The sequence below is a fragment of the Echinops telfairi genome, unplaced genomic scaffold (genome assembly GCF_000313985.2).
Source record: "Echinops telfairi isolate 266 unplaced genomic scaffold, ASM31398v2 ScPeMD7_3533;HRSCAF=4204_0, whole genome shotgun sequence".
Classification (NCBI taxonomy): Eukaryota; Metazoa; Chordata; class Mammalia; order Afrosoricida; family Tenrecidae; genus Echinops; species Echinops telfairi.
Genome location: NW_022107431.1, coordinates 57,238,298 through 57,254,968, shown reverse-complemented (window position 1 = coordinate 57,254,968; position 16,671 = coordinate 57,238,298). Strand labels below are relative to the sequence as shown.

Here is a 16,671-nt window from a genome sequence, read left to right as displayed (position 1 = left end):
CTAGGGGGAAAAAAAACTACTCTGGAAGATAATTTCACAGATATCTAACCAAACTTTGTTAAGTTCACAGATATCTAACCAAACTTTGTTAAGTGGACTGTCACTAATACTAAATTCAACCTTATCTCCTATTTGAGGAGAAGTAGATCCTTTTACATCCTTGGCTTCAAAAGCAATGGTCAGTTTCACCGCACAAGCATCAGAGGCAATGATGCCATCCTCAGCCTCCTTCTCTTTGTCTTTATTTGGGCTGGTGGTTTGGGTATTGGGGAAAGTGGCTTCTTTTTCTACAGTGCCCAGAGAACGATGACCGGAATGGGAATGGAATGAAACCGTGCCCTTGGGGAGTTTTTAATCCTAATAGCATGATTTCTTTGGGCAGAGAGCATATCAGGAACTACAGTACACTCGACTTCATCGGCAATATGGAGCTGAAGTGGAAGAACATGCGAGCATCACGATCCACACACTTGATGAAACCAAACCCTTCTCTCGTGGCAGCGGTCACACCCATTTCTCCGGCTTCATGAGTGAATTGAAATGCATTGGATAGAACTTCTATATTAGTTGCTCGTTCTAATTTGTCACATCTGTCTGTTGAAATAGTAAACCTAACATGGTCACCTTCCAGCAGGGTCACCTTGAATTTTGTATCCTTGTCTCCAAAGGGAAGTTCTTTAGGAATTACAAAATCAACTTTGATGCATCCTGGCAATGGGTCATTCTGGTTTTTACTGGGTACTTTTGGGATACCTTTGGTAACAGTGCCTTCAAAATGTTCAATGCTGATATCTTTGAAGATAACTGTCCCTTGTGGCAAAAGTCTGACATCTGTTGCAACTTCTTTACCATTTCTGTCCTTGATTGTGAACTCCACGTCATCTCCAGGCTGTAAGGCTTCTAGGTCACCCTTAAATTCACTGTAGTGAAAGAATATCTCTTTTACAACATCGCCTCTTTCAAAAAAGCCAAACGCCTCCTTCATGGCACATACTACTCCTTGAAAGCGAGCTTGCTTCTTTTTCAAGAGCATAGTATTACGAGCCCTTATAGCACCAGTATGTTTATTGTTGTCAATTACAAAGTTTATTTTATCTCCGGTTTCTAGCTGAACATTGCCTTCAACATCTTCAGGGGTGTATGTCAGATAAAACACTTCTTGTCTATTCATTCGTTCTTCGGGGAGGATTTCTGGTTTTATCTTCACCAGTTTAACAGCAATGGGTTTCCCAGTCCGCCGGTCAGATGATACTTCAAATTCAACATCATCTCCTACTCTTAAGTCCTGCAGGTTGCCATTATACTGTGAACAGTGGAAGAATAGTCTAGCTTGACATTCTGAACACTGAATAAATCCATAAGGGGTTAGCAGTTTTTCAATAACCCCAGTTTCACACAATGCTACTGAAGTACCATTGGGGTACCCATTGTGTCCATTGTTGTGGAGAAGGTTTGGATCAAAGCTCATCTTGCAGCGATAATCAAATATTGCACTTTCAGTCGTATTTGCTGATTCTTCTTTTTCAGCACACGTTTCAAAGGATGAAAGTTGCTAGTATTAAAAAAAGTGTGAGAGAAAAGCGATCTATCAAGCTAATAGAGTAGACTGCTGCTGCACCGGGCACTCTCAGTACAGCACTGAAGAAAGCAAAGACGACCAGCAGCGTTGGGAAGTGCTCCTTCAAAGCTGTTGAGTAGGCACAAACTTCTTGTTTCAGATCAAATGTTGTGTCTTCAACTTAAGTGTACTCTTCTTTGGTCTTGTTGGCTGTTACGAGGTTTGTTCCTTGCCTGATCTGAACTTGAAGTAGCAGTTTCAGGTGGTAAAGTCTGTTCTGTTACACTTCATACCCAACAGCTCAGCGCCCCCTCTCCAGCGCCACAATAAGCAGCACGGCCCGGTACGTAGCGACATATGTGAATCTCTGCGCCTCTTTGCCACATCTGGGCCACTTCATATTTTTCATGAATTCAAACTGATACCAAACATTTCCTGCAGGAGACCTACCTGAATGCACTGACTGGACGGCACTACGTTTGGTTTTGGTTTTCTTCACTGACATTTCAATTGCCTCAAACTTTCTTGTAGCGTCGTCACTGTCACTTAAAATCTGCTTGTAATATTGCTTCTTGGGCTTCTAAAATCATATTTGTTTCTTTTAAATAATAAAGGCATGACTGGGTCACCTTCAGTCAGAATTGAGGCCATGGCAGTGTTTTTTTGTTTTGTTTCTATTTTTGTGTTTAAGTCAAACAATATGGGCAAAGATGAAACTTTCTAGGGCTGTAAAGATTTAGTCTTAGAAACTCCCAAGGGCCATTCGACTCTGTCCTACAGGGTCGCTATGAACCAGTGTTGACTGAATGTTAGTGCATTTCGTTTAGTCTAGTTTGTTTAGTGAGTCTGTCAATATGTTGTACTGTGGCTTGGATGTTGCTGTGATGCTAGAAGCTATGTTACTAGTATGCCAAATGCCTGCAGAGTCCCTCATGATGGACAGATGTCAGTGGAATTTCTGAACTAAGATAGACCAAGAGCAATCTGGTGATCTGTAGTATTAAATGTGATCCACTTAGGGCATCGAGAACGTTATGAACACTAGCGAAACACGATCAGGAGTTGAGCCTCCTCTTGAAAGACACGCAAACACCGACTATGGAAGAGCTGCCTCCTCAAAGTAAAGACATTAAAAACATTTTTTTTCAAGCTTTACTGTGAAACAGGTGTGGGTTTCTATAACAGGTCATCTTTTTACGTTCAGCAACTTTAACAAGTTAGAGAACCTCCCCATGGCTTGCCCCGTTTCTTTTAGGGCTCCCCTGTCACCCCACAAGCCTTCTTCTTCTTTTTTTCCATTTTCAAGATTGAGCGAGTGGTAGGGACTTTATTCTTTTTTTTTTTTAATCATTTTATTGGGGGTTCGTATAATTCTTATCACAATCCATTGGGTCAAGCACACCCACCGGCCTTCTAAAGGAGATTGTCTCCCCGCTCACTTCAGTCCCGCTGGTCTCTGTGTCACGCTATTCACAGGGCCAGGCTGTGGATGGCTGCAGCTGTCGGTGAAGGAGGTTTGGGGATGGAAAAGTAGAGACGATCTTAATGATATGGATGAAGGACAACGTGGTGCCCTTTGTTTGCTGCCATGCTATGACTAAAAATGAGGAGAAACAGTGGAACATATTCATTAATAATTGGAATGTGAAATGTATGAAATATTAATCTTGGCAAACTAGAAGTTGTCAAAATGAAATGGAACACCTGAAAGTTCACAGGCTAGGCAGCAGTGAATTGAAATGGGCTACCCTTGGTCATTTTGAATATGGTCTACTACTCTGGGAATGGCATTTTGAAGATAGATAGATATTTTCCTAATATGTGGATGCACTTTGAGCTCCCACTTTGCCACAAGCCCTAGCGTAAGGACAACCACTTCTTATGATACAATTTTTTCCAATACTCACCCTCACGAAGGTGTCAGGGCAGATAAACGGGTCCTTTATCAAGTGCGGTGAAGAAAGCAGTTGGTGTCAGCTATCAGAAATAGTGTCTAGGTTCTTAAAAGCTTAGGGTTTTCTTCCAGGTCTGTCTTGATTGCTCCAGTCAGTCAATTTCCACTCTACTGCATTTCTTGTCAGATTCATGTGATCAAACAATAGAGGATCAATAAAAGGGTATGTCCTTCAAGACAAACAAATATTGTGAACAATTCCTATCAGGGTAATTGGGTATGCACACTGTTGAAATGACTTTGATAAATTTAACATCCAGAAACTTCGTCGCAAGTCCACTAAGGTGCTGATTTAACAGAGCACAGGGGAGAATCCTTTGTCTGCAGAGGTGCAAGGTTACCCATAAGCCCTCACCAGCAGTGGTAACTTCTTAAACATAATCTTTTGCTGAGATCTCTAAAAATGTCTCTAAACTCATCGTCATTTTCCTCAAGTTCTTCCAAAGTCCTATCTTCATGCGTTTTCACAACTGATTGAAGGATTCGCTGCTTCTTGTATTCTTTCTTTTCTAATTGTTTTGAACTTTCCTTTGAGGACATGACACCCTTTTGCATAAGATGTCCTTCCACTTGGCTTCAGATTTAGGATCCTGCATCTTATGTCAGGCCAGCCAGTGACCCATCCTCTCCACCTCTCAACATTCTTTTGAGTACATGTGCAGCCACTGCCTTGTCTCTGCTCTGAAGGCTGATTCTTTTATATTAAACAGTGAATGCTTCAAGTCCTCTTGGCTTTCCATATGCAAGGTGGTCACCTGAATTTTATAGGTTATGAGTCTTTATTCAATCCTGATGCCTTATTCTACTACAAATAGTCCAGTTTCTCAAATTATGTTCTCAACAAATAGAGTAAGGACCATGAAAAGATATTATCCCAACATAAACCTTTCCTGACTTTAAACTTTGCAGTATACCCTTGTTCTGTTGAAATGGAAGCTTCTGTGTGTGCAGGTTCTGTATATGCATTATTAAGTGTTCTGGTATTCCCATTCTTCCCAATGGTGTCCATAGTTTGATAGTATCCACACACTGGAATGCCTTTGCAATAGTCGAGAAAACACAAGTAAACACCTTCCTGATATCTCTGCTTACAGCCAAGATCTACCAGCATCTGTCCAGGAGGAACGACAGCCAGGATTCTCCTGAAGAGCATGGGTGCCAAGACTCGTCTCGTGTACTGTAGACACATTGTCAGCAGAGACCAGTTCCTAGAGAAGAACACCACGTGAGGTAAAGTGGAGGGTCAGCCCCGCAGAGGACGACCTGTGAACAGGTGGACTGACACATTGGCTACAGCAACGAGCTCAAGCATCACAACAATTTTAAAGAGCAGGCAGTGTTTCGTTCTGTTGTGCACAGAATGGTAAGAATTGTGCTGTTGTTGCGTATCACCAAATTGATCCCAAGGGAGAGAGCAGAATCGTCTCGTGTGTTTTTCTTGACCGTAATCTTTATGGAAGCAGATCACCAGCTCTCTCTTCCAGAGAAGTGTTATGTGAGTTCAAACAACCAAACTTTCAGTTAACAGCCAGCTTCTTAATCATTAGGCCACCAGGGTTCCTCTTCAAATACAAGGATAAGTGCTAACAAGTTCAAACTTTATTTAAACGTTACCAGAATCCAAAATTTTCTTACATCAAAATACATGCATTAAAAATAGGTAAAAAAAAATTTAATAGGTGCAAAAATCTGACTGCTTTATTCTGTCTTGTATTGTTGTGGTACATGCGCACGGGAGTTGAAAGATGCACCACGGGATGATAACAGTTTCAGAGTTATTAGTTAGGGCCATTATTGATTTTTATGACATACACATAGGTAGTGTGCATTTTCTAAATATCTAATCTCAGAGTAGTAAGCAGGTATTAAATTTATTTATTATACAAATGAGGCATTCAATGGATTATACTCTGCATTCTAGAAATTATGTGTCACTACAACAGTCAAGCTCTTCTGACAATTAAGACCTAGACTTTAGAACTGACTAGAGAAGACTAGAAAACACAGCTAGTGATAACCACTTGGGGCAAAATGAATTTCTTATTGTATGGAAAACAGCTACAGATTCTCCCCGCCCTCCCCTCCACCCACCAGTGAGCTCTGAGGTTTGTTACTTTTGTCCAGGCTGATTGGATCCACTAGGAAAACTCTACACAACTTATGATTTCATACTTTTTGTCTGGCCTGGGCTATAGCCTGTACTCACTGGGCTCTCTTAAATACATTTCAGGGGTTGGTCACTATACTATGTAAATGAAATGGCTAAAGACTGTGCCAATGAAGTGACTGTGGCTTACTATGCAAGTTAAGTGTCTTGTGGCCCACCTGGAGAGGATAGATCAGTTTGTAGACCTGATGGGAGGGCTTAAAATTAAGAAGGAGCTTGTAGCCAACTCCACAGAGGTTGACAGAAATAGAAAGGAGAATAGTCAAGAAAGGTAAGAAGAGAGAAGAAACAAACAGTTGGGGAGGAACCTCCTAATAAGAGCTATAACATGGGCCAATAACCATGCCACCAATATGAGAGGCCCAGAAGAGACCTTGCTGCAGAGTCAGTAATGACAAGCAGCGAAGGTATCCTCGACAGAGTTTGATAGTGACAGGCTTCATCAGTGGGAAGGTAAAACCTGGTTCTAGGAATGTAGCTCAGAGGACTGAAAACAACACCTTACTGGACATGAGTTTGGTTAGTTAGCAGCGGAGAGGCTGATGGCAGGGAGGCCAAAGGCAGAGAGGGCTCCTAAGGGGTATGAGAAGAGATAGGTGCTGAAGATGCTGAGGGAAGCCTATCCTAACTGCACCAACCAGAAGGCTGTCCTGAAGGGGCTGAGGGAAGTACTGTCTACAGAAGCCAAGTGGGAGGTCTCAAAGGAAGCCTGCCATGAAGAATCAGAAAGAGAATGCAGGGCCAAAAGAAAGGCCTGTTTGAAGATGGGAGGAGATGTGCTCTCATTTGCAGGTAAGTCTTGCAGATCTCACCTACGTGCTTCCTGATTCCAAGCTGTAGTCTGTTGATCCAGCTCCCAAGTTGTGCCTTGTTATTTCCTTAAACAAACACTTAACTGTTAAGATGGTCGTGGGTTCTGTATGATCACTGTAGCTGATGATCAAATCCAGAAGAGAAGTAGACAGTACCGTGGGAAGGATGGCTGGTGTCGGAACTGGTCAAAAGGCTGGAGAGTGGGGAAAGGTCTGACTCTACCTCATAGGAATCAGCCTTGTGCTGATATCGATTCTGATCATTCCCCCCGAAGGTAGATGACGCTTCTACTACTATTTACAGTGCTGCTCCAAATTTAGGATATTCACACATTCTAGAGGTCCCTGTGTGGTATGTCCTCTCACCATACTTAGTCAATCTGTCTGCTGAGCAAAAATCAGAGAAGGTGGGTTATATGAAGAAGAATGCAGCACCAGGATTGGGGGAAGGCTTATTAACAACCTGTGGTATGCAGATGACACAATCTTGCAATGACACAATCTTGCAATCTGAAGGTGAGGCGGACATGAAGTCCTTGCTGATGATGATCAAGGATTGCACCCTTCAGGATGGATTCTAACGCACTGTAAAGACTGAAAGCCTCAGAACTGGACCAATCATGATAGGAAAAAGACTGAAGTTGTCAAGGATCTTGCTTGGATCCATAATCAATGCTCATGGAAGCAGAAGTCAAGAGATCAGAAGACAAGTTGCATTAGATAAATCTGCTGCACAAGACCCCTTTAGAGTAATGAAAAGCAAGGTTGTTATTTTGAGGACCAAGGTGTGCCTGACCAAAGACATGGTATTTTCAAGTGCCTCGTCCGCATATGAAAATTGGACATGGAAGCAGGAAGACAGAAGAAGAACCCATGCGTTTGAACTGGGTGCTGGAGAAGCACATTGGTAGCACCAGGATTTGCTACAAGGACAAACCAGTCTGTCTTGGAAGAGGTATCGCCAGAGTGCTCCTTAGAAGCTTGGATGGCAAGACTTCATCTTACATGTTTTGGACATATGGACATATTGCCAGGAGAGACCATCTCTGGAGAAGGAAATCATGCTTGGTAAAGTGGAGGGTCGGTGAAAAAGATCAAGGCCATCAACGAGATGGATTGACTCAGTGGCTGCAATGATGGGCTCAGGCAGAGGAACAACTGTGAGGGTGGCACAGGACCAGGCAGTGTTTCGTTCTGTTGTGCGTAGGTCACTATGGATCACAGTCAACTTGATAGCAGGTAATAACATGCTAATATCGCAAGTTTTATCACAAGAAAGTTAATAAATAAGATCTGGATCATAATCGAACACAGCATCTTACTACCACATATGAGTTTTCATAGAACAATATCTGTATAATAACTAGAGAGGAGAATAACAAGTTTGAACTGCTGAAATTGTGGTTAACAGCACAATGGGTAGCGCAGTACATCACAGGGGCTCCTTATTAATCACACTACTTATACATTATCCCAAGGAAATATATTATTTCCTAGTAATTTATCTATACTCCTTCTCCTTGAAAATGAACTAAAAGAGATGTGAGATAGAAAAGGAAAATCGAGTTGGTCAGCTACAAATCAACTAGCCAGCTGTGACTGTACTTCTACACAATGCAAGTTGTTTGCATGAGTATTTCTTTTTTTCTCACATTAAGGAAGAAGGTGATTTAGGGAGAAAATATCTGAGGGTATCCAGCTCTCATTTTATAATAAAAACAAAGTTACCTAGTTTTATAAATATTAACCTCAATTCTGCTTTAGTAAGTCTATTATTCTGAACAACACTAAAATTTTAGCCAATAAAAAAATAAGACTAGGTTATCAATAAATGAAGCAGAATATTATTAAAGAATGAGTAGGCAACCTTTTTCTGTAAGCTAAGCAACTCGAGAGAGGGCAGATGTATACACTTGTTATGTTAAATTTTACTTATTTTTGATGATGAACTATTTCATATTTTTTGTAAAGTACAGATAACATACCAGTACCACATATACTCAATACCTACATTTAATAATGCTAGCACATAATGGTTATTGCAAAAAGTTTTATTTTATTGTCTTTATAGATTTCTCTAGGAGAAAGATGTGGCTTTATATTCCTATAAAGAGTTGCAGTCTCGGAAACCCACAGGAAAGTTCTACCCTAACATATAGAGTTACCATGAATTGGCATTGACACAATGAGTAGTTGAATGATAGATTTATCTATCCTGAATGCTATACACAGAAAAAAACAAAACAGTAAAAATCACACTAACAATAACAAAATAAAACAGAAAAAAAGCTCATTCAAGAAGAAAGTAGAAAGCATTACAAGCTAGAACCATAGAATGAATCATCAGGAGGATCAAATGACACGATACTAAGTTTTACCCTAATTGTATCTGCAACAATCCACTTTCCAATACACTCTGAACAATGGCAAGACTATGTCCTTTCTGAACCATGGGTAAAGGATTCACTGTAAATTAGTTAAAAAATAGTGAAGCAAATGTTTTCTTAAATAAACATTCTTTATTTACTTAAGTCACATAAGTATTGTTTCTTAACTTCAATTTCCTCCTTGCTTTAAATATGTGGTTGTTAAGTGATGTGAAAGTTGGTTCTCACTCCAAGCAACCGTATCCAGTGCCACCCTCACGATCTTTATGCTAGAACAGCCCATTGTGGTAGCCCCTGTGTCAACTATCTCCTTGAAGGGCTTCCTTGTTTTCATTGATCTTCTGCTTTACCAAGCGTAATGTCCTTTTCCAGGGATTAGGGCCTCCTGATAACATTCCAAATAACATAAGAAGTCTCGCCATCCTTGGTTAAAGGAGCATTCTGGCTGTAACTCTTCCAAGAGGGATTTGTTTGTTCTCCTTGAAGTCCACAGTACTTTCAATATCTCTCGCCAGCACTATAATTCGAGTGCATCATCGCTTCTTTGGTCTTCCTTACTAATCATCTAACTTCCACATGCATATGAGGCAATTGAAAATACCGTGGCTTGGGTGAGACACACCTTAGTCTTCAAAGCGACATCCTTGCTCTTTAATATTTTAGAGCTCTTGTGCAGCAGATTTGCCCAACGGAGTGGATCAGTTAATTTCTTGACTGTGTTTCTGAGTGCAATGACTGTCAATCTAAACAAAATGAAATACTTGACATCAATCTTTTCTGTTATTATGATTTTGTCTATTGGTCTACTTGTGAGGATTTTTGTTTCCTTTAAATAGGATGACCACAATTTTTGTCAACTTGGTACTCAACTTTAACTTTTCATTTTTCTTTCGTTTTTTCCCTTCTCTACCTCCTTTTTTTCTTGTTTTGGGCTCTGTTCTCCTTCCCCACCATTTGTCTCACTTTGCCAATACAGCACATGGTTAACAACCAAAGTACAGGTTTCCCACGCACAGGCAGTTTTATTTTTTACTTTATTTATTAATTTTTGGTTTCTGTAGCTTGTTCAATTACAACATGTTCATATTTTCAGATTCCTTCTCATTTCCTCTTCTAATGCCTTCTGGTGTGGCTGACCCTCCTGGGAATGCCTTCTCCCAAGGTCCAAAGAGGCAGCTGATATTCTGATCCACCAAGCCCCAAAAGGGCTTTCCACCAGCACCTCTGATTGCACTGACTCGCTCACATTCACAATGCCATACCAACATTAATTAGCATCCACACCCAGACTACACCTGCTCTTTTGTCCCTCCTCTCTCTGTAGCTCCACTAATGATCCCTTCCTGCTCCTTTTCCTTGTGCGATATATTTCAATTAAACCAATTAATTCTGATTACCCTTCTTAACATATATTTTCCTATTATTTTTACAAATGTGTAGCCATCTCCAGACAGCTGCTTATCATTAATATATATATTTTTTTATTCTCCCTTTTCTTGCCCCTCACCCTCCTTAATTACCCCTCTCTCTCTCATTTTCTCCATCTCACGACTATATTTTGCCAGCTCTTATTAGGTCTCTCCCATGTCATTAAATAGAGCCAAATACCTCTACAAAACCAGAAGCTCAAATACCACTAGGAGTTGTACCATAATGATGAGGAAACCGCCGTCAAACACAGTAAACCAAAAATTTAAAAACAAACAATTAAAAAAAAAATCACCCAAACCCAATGGAGCACTCTGAATATGAGGTCTTGAAATGACCAGATACAGAATTCAGAAGAATGATGTTCAGGTCCTATCAAGAGATGCGGAAGCACTTTAAAGAACAATGGAAGAAACGAAAGGAAAAAAACAAAAACCAAAAATCCTTCAACAAAAAGAATTCCAGAGGACAAACACTGAGATAACAAAATTAGCCAATGTATTAAGAGATCTGAGGAATAGAGTGGAAGAAGAAAACTGAATTTTCAAATTCAAGGACAACCACTGTGACTAAAATCTACAACAAAAACAAATAACAACCACAACAAAAAGCTAAGGAATCAAAACAAAGCATGAGAATTATATGGGACACTATCAAGATAAAAAATTTACATCTCATTGAGAGTACAGGAAAAAAAAGAACACCCCCCCCAAAAAAAAAAAAAAACTAGAGAGAAAGTTGTAGGAAAAATCATAGAATTGCACTAACATCACTAAGGAAGAAAAAAAATAACCATTGAAGAGGCTGAGAGAAACTCAGGATAGCTGCTCAAAGAATGACATTATGACATAACATAGCCAAACTGTCCAATTTGAAGGAAAAGGAGAGGATCCTGAGGCAGCTAGAATAAAAAGAATAGTCACCTTCAAAGGAAAACTAATAAGTGTAAGCTCAGACTTTTCAATGGAAACTATGAAGGCAAGAAGACAATGGAATGACATATATAAAATTCTGAAAGAAAAAACTACCAAACAAGAATCCAATCTCCAGAAAAATTATCAAAGGGAGAAATAAAGATCTTTCCAGACAAGGAAATAATAAGGAATTTGAGAAACAAGACCAGCATTGCAAAAATATTTACCAGATTACTATGGCCAGAGAACCAACAACAACAGCAGTTAAACTCAATAGCACCAGAAAAGATAACACTACTCAGAAACCAATATGATAAAAGCAAATCAAAATAACAGAAATATAAGAACAAAGACATCAAGTTAAGCTACAGGAAAAAAGACATCAAACAAGAACACAGCAAAATGACAGCAACAATCCCAAATATATCAAGAATTGGTGATTACAATGGATTGAATATGGCAATCAAAAGACAGAGAGTAGCACACTGGATTAGAAAACAATATTAATCTATATGCTGCACACAAGAAGCACACCTTAAAATCAAAGACAAATATATATTAAAAATCAAATCAATGGCAACCATAAAAAGCAAAAGTAGCAATACTGAACTCTGATAAAATAGATTTCAATGTGAATAAAATGAGAGACAAGAATGGATAGTACATATGATTAAAAGAACAATGCACCAAGAACATATACCCTTAATACACATATATGCACCCAACGAAAGACCCACAAAAGACATCAATCAAATGCTCCCAGAGTTGAAAACAGAAATAAATAGCTTAACAATAATTATAGGAGACTTCAACACACCATTCTCAAGAAAAATTAGATCATCAGGAAATAAACTTAAGAATGAAATAGCAAACAGCTTGACCTCTCACAACTATACAGAGCATTCCACCCAACAATAAAACAATATCCATTTTTCTACAGTGTACATAGTACATACTCTACAAGAGATCAAATGTTAGGCCACAAAGCAATTCTCAACAAATTCAAAGCCATTGATATCCTACAATCTATTTTCTCAGTTCACAATGCTACAACACTGGAAATCAACAATAGAAAGTACAGGGACATAAGGACAAACACATGGACACCAAACAAAATACTATTTAAAAACAACTGGGTAACAGACCCACAAATCGCATAAAATTAAGAAGTTTCTTGAAAAAAGCTATAACAGTAGCACATAATACCAGAACTTTGGCACAGCAAAAGCAGTTATCAGAGGGCAATTTTTAGCAATCAAATAACACATGGAAAAAAGGGGAAGTGATCCTTAACACAACACCTACAAGAAATATAGCAAGGACAACAACATAAACCCTCCAACAATAGAAGAAAAGAAAACATAAAGATCAGAGCAGAAATAAATGGATTGGAAAACAGAAAAATCAATGACAGAGGTTGGATTTTTGAAAGATTAGCAAAATTGGCAAACCATTGGCAAATGTAACAAAGGAAAAGAAGAAGGTGAAAATATCTAGAATGAAGAGATCAAAAGGGTGACATAACACAGATCCAAATGAAATAATTAGAATAAAACACAGTACTATGAAAGATTGTGCTACAAGTTTGATAAAGTAGCAGAAATGAACAAATACCTGGAAATGCATCATCTACCCAAACCAAGTCAGATGGATGCAGAAAACCTGAACATACCCATAACAAAAGAAGAAATAGAGAAAGTCATCAAGACCTTTCCAACGAAGAAAAGTCTAGGACCAAATGGTTTCACAGGGGAATTCTACCAAGTATTCAGCGAAGAGCTGTCACCCATGCTATGTAGACTATTCCAAAATATTGAAAGCGAGAGAAAACTCCAAAACTCATTCTATGAAGCCAGCATAAGTTTGATAGCAAAACTGGCAACAAACCCACAAACACAGAAAACTACAGACCAACGTCCCTTATGAACATAGACAACAAAATTCTAGCCAGTAGAATTCAACAACATATTAAGAAACTAAATCATCATGATGATATATGGGATTCATATCAGGCATGCAAGGATAGTTCAACATTTGAAAAGCAACTAATGGAATCCACCAGATACATAAGACAAAGATTAAGAACTACATGATCTTATCAATAGTTGCAGGAAAATCATTTGACAATATCAACATGCATTTCTAATAAAAACACTCAGTAAGATAGGAATAGAAGAGAAACTCCTCGACATAATAAACATCATATATGAAAAACCAATGGCCAATATCACACTCAGTAAGAAAAAACTGGAAATACTTACCCTGTAAACAAGAAGTAGGCAAGGCTGCACCTTTTCACCACTCTTATTCAATATTGTGCTGGAAATCCTAGCCAGAAACATGAGAAAACCAAAAGAAATTGCAAGAATACAATTGGGCAAAGAAGCGAGCTCTTGCTATTTGTAGATGATATGACATTATATAGAGAAAATTCCAAGGACTCCACAAAAAGACATTTTCAATAAGAAGCCAATAGACACTTCTACAAGTGGAAGAATACCCAGTGTTCATGAATAGAAAAACTTAACATTGTGAAAATTTCAATACTACCGAAAGTAAGCCATAAATCCAATGCAATTCCAATCCAATTCTTAACGTCATTCTTTCAAGATAGGGAAAAATGAATTTGACTTCATTTAGAGGGAAGAGACCTAGGATAAGCAAAGACATTCTCAAACAGAAGAACAAAGTGGGAGGCCTTGTACTATCTGACCTCAAGACCGGTCACACAGCCACAGGAGTCAAAACGGTCTGGTACTATTTTAATGATAAATGAGTAGACACATGGACCAGAATAGAAATTTCAGAAATAAAGTCATCAGCTACAGTCAGTCAATTTTTGAAACAGAACCAAAAAACACTAATTGGGAAAAGGATGTTCTCTTCACAAAATGGTGAAGCAAAAATTCAATTTTTAGAGGCAGCAGAATGAAACAGGACCCATACTTCACTCTATGCACAAAAAATGGACTCAAGATGGATTAGAGACCTAATTGAGACAAACCTAAGGGTAAAACCTTGTAGGGCATGACCAGTCTGACACATACAATCAAAGAGGCACACACAGTGGAAAACAAAATAGATGACTGGGTCCTATTAAAAATAACACACTCATGTACATCAAAAGACTTAATCAAGAGTAAAACAAGAGCCCACTGATTTTGGAAAAAATCTTTAGCAATGACATAATGGACAAGGTACTAATTACTAAAATCTACAGAATTCTGCAAGAAGTCAATAAGAAAAAATCCAATTAAAAGATGGGCAACAGATATGAATAAACAATTCATAAAAGACAACACTCAAATGGGTAACAAACATGAGGAAATGCTCACAACCACTAGCCAGTAGGGAGATGTAAATCAAAACAATGTTGAAATATCCTCTTAAACCCATAATGATAGCTGAATTTCAAAACAATAAAGAACTAATGCTGGAGAAAGTGTGGAAAGATTGAACTCATACATTTCTGGTGGGGTTGTAAATAAGTCCAACCATTGTGGAAAGTGATCTGGTGCTATCTAAAAACAACTAGGAACAGAAATACCGTTCAACCCAGTAATACTTATGCTGGACTTATACCCCAAAGAAATAAGAGGCATGTGCTCTCCCATGTTCACTGCAGCACAATTCATAATAGTAAGAAGCTGGAAACAGCCCAAATGCCCATCGGTAGAAGAAAGGATAAAGAAACTCTGGTACATCCACACAATGGAATATTATGCATCACTAACAAACAGCGATGAAATACCTCAAACCATGGAGGGGCCTGGAAACCATTATATTGAGTGAAGTTAGTCAGTCACAAAAAGACAAATATTGTATGATTCCACCAGATAAACAACAAGATTAAGGCAGGCCACTGCTCCCAGGGCATGCATTCTAATCTAGTTCCCTAAGTGATGAGGTAGGGAGTCTGCCTAGTGTCCAGGAAGCATGTATCACCCCCTCTGCATGTGCATCTTGAAGACCACTTCAACAGAAGGGGCCTCACATCAGTTGGGGCCAGTTTCTCAAGATCTGGGGAGAGGGAGAACATTATTCAGTCAGTACCGTACAAGGTTGTGCTAATGTTAACCTGATCCAACAGACTCTCACCAGATCTGTAGAAAAATCTTACTGGAAGTTTGGGTCAAGATGGGGGGGAGATGGGGAAGTGTGTCTCAGAGAAGGCAATTATATCGCTGTAGTTAGGAAGTGAGGGTGAGGAGAGGAGCAACCTGTCAACAGGAGGAAATGCTTGACAGTGCTTGTGGGGACTCCAAGGGGAGAATATACCTGGTACTAGGTTACTGATTGGACACTTCTGACTAAGTTACTAAGGAGTGTTTGGTGACCAGTCCATGTACCATAGAATACTGTGATTTGGACTCTGTTCTTTTGAGGTGCATGGCATCCTTCATGGGCCACACTAAAGGGACCCAAGGTGGAAACGCTATTGAGTGAAACAGGGCTTTACCTCTAACTCACTGCATCCCTTAGATGGATGTATGGCTGAAACCCCCTGGTGTGAGAAGCAGATAACTACTAGACTAAGGGCATCGGACCAGCAGACCACTGGACTTTGTTTCAAATCTCAGCCCTTGAGGGTGTCCAATGAATGATGGCCCAGAACTACCATATACTGTCTATTTTAAGGCGCTCCTTACTTCATTACGTCATGGGAAAACCTGGTAGGCATGGTTTTGCTGGTGTGAAGGAATATTACTGCAAGATTTTCCCTCTCACCAATCCCCATTATTTGTATGGACAGAATCCAGTCATTTAAGAGTTTAATTCATGCAAATCAACAATTCATGCATTACAGTTCACAGCTGGGCTAAACTTGCGTGATTTCCTTTGTTCAGCAGTGTTTTAAATTCTATACCATTCGCTAAACTAATGACACTATCAATGTGTAGTAGTTACACATTAGGATTCTAACTACAAGGTCAGTAGTTCGAAACCACCAGCCAGCTCCACAGGGGAAGGACAAAACTTTCTCCTCCTGAGAAGATTTGCAGGCTAAGAGGCTCAAAGGGCAGTTTTCCCTGTCCTATAAGGTTGCTATAAGTCAGTACTGATTTGATGGCAGTGGACATGACGGTCTAGGGGAAGGATTGATAAGGTTCTCTAAGATAAAATGAAAATGATGTCTCTAAGGTAAATCAGAAACATATATGACGGGGTACCCCCCCAAAATGGAAAAAAGCTCTGCTGGGTGAAGCTTTCATAGTACACATTTTCTCCCGCTAGATGAGCATTGAGCAACTCAGTGCACATGGTAGCATCACCTGGGAAAGTTCTGTCTGGTCACAGTGAATTTTTTCATAAAAGCCGTTTCACTTGAACCTCATTTTTTGTGATAACCAATTTAAGTGAACAGCGTGTGTTGTGAAATTCTGTTTCTTGCTCAGGAAAAATGCTGCAGCAACTGTTGTGTTGTTAAACACGGCTTACAAGGACAGCGCT

At 39.4% G+C, this 16,671-nt stretch overlaps 2 protein-coding genes across 2 annotated transcripts in view; both read right to left on the bottom strand.

Annotated features, from left to right (window-relative positions):
- LOC105978539 (cold shock domain-containing protein E1-like) lies at positions 1–1,560 on the bottom strand. Its single transcript, XM_045294533.1, is given in 3 exon segments — positions 1–353; positions 356–433; positions 436–1,560. Coding segments are annotated over 3 exon segments (1,464 nt in total). The 5' UTR covers positions 1,469–1,560.
- Positions 1–16,671, bottom strand: part of RNF217 (ring finger protein 217) — a 153,307-nt gene that overhangs the window by 19,873 nt on the left and 116,763 nt on the right. The gene's annotated exons all lie outside the window — the stretch shown is intronic.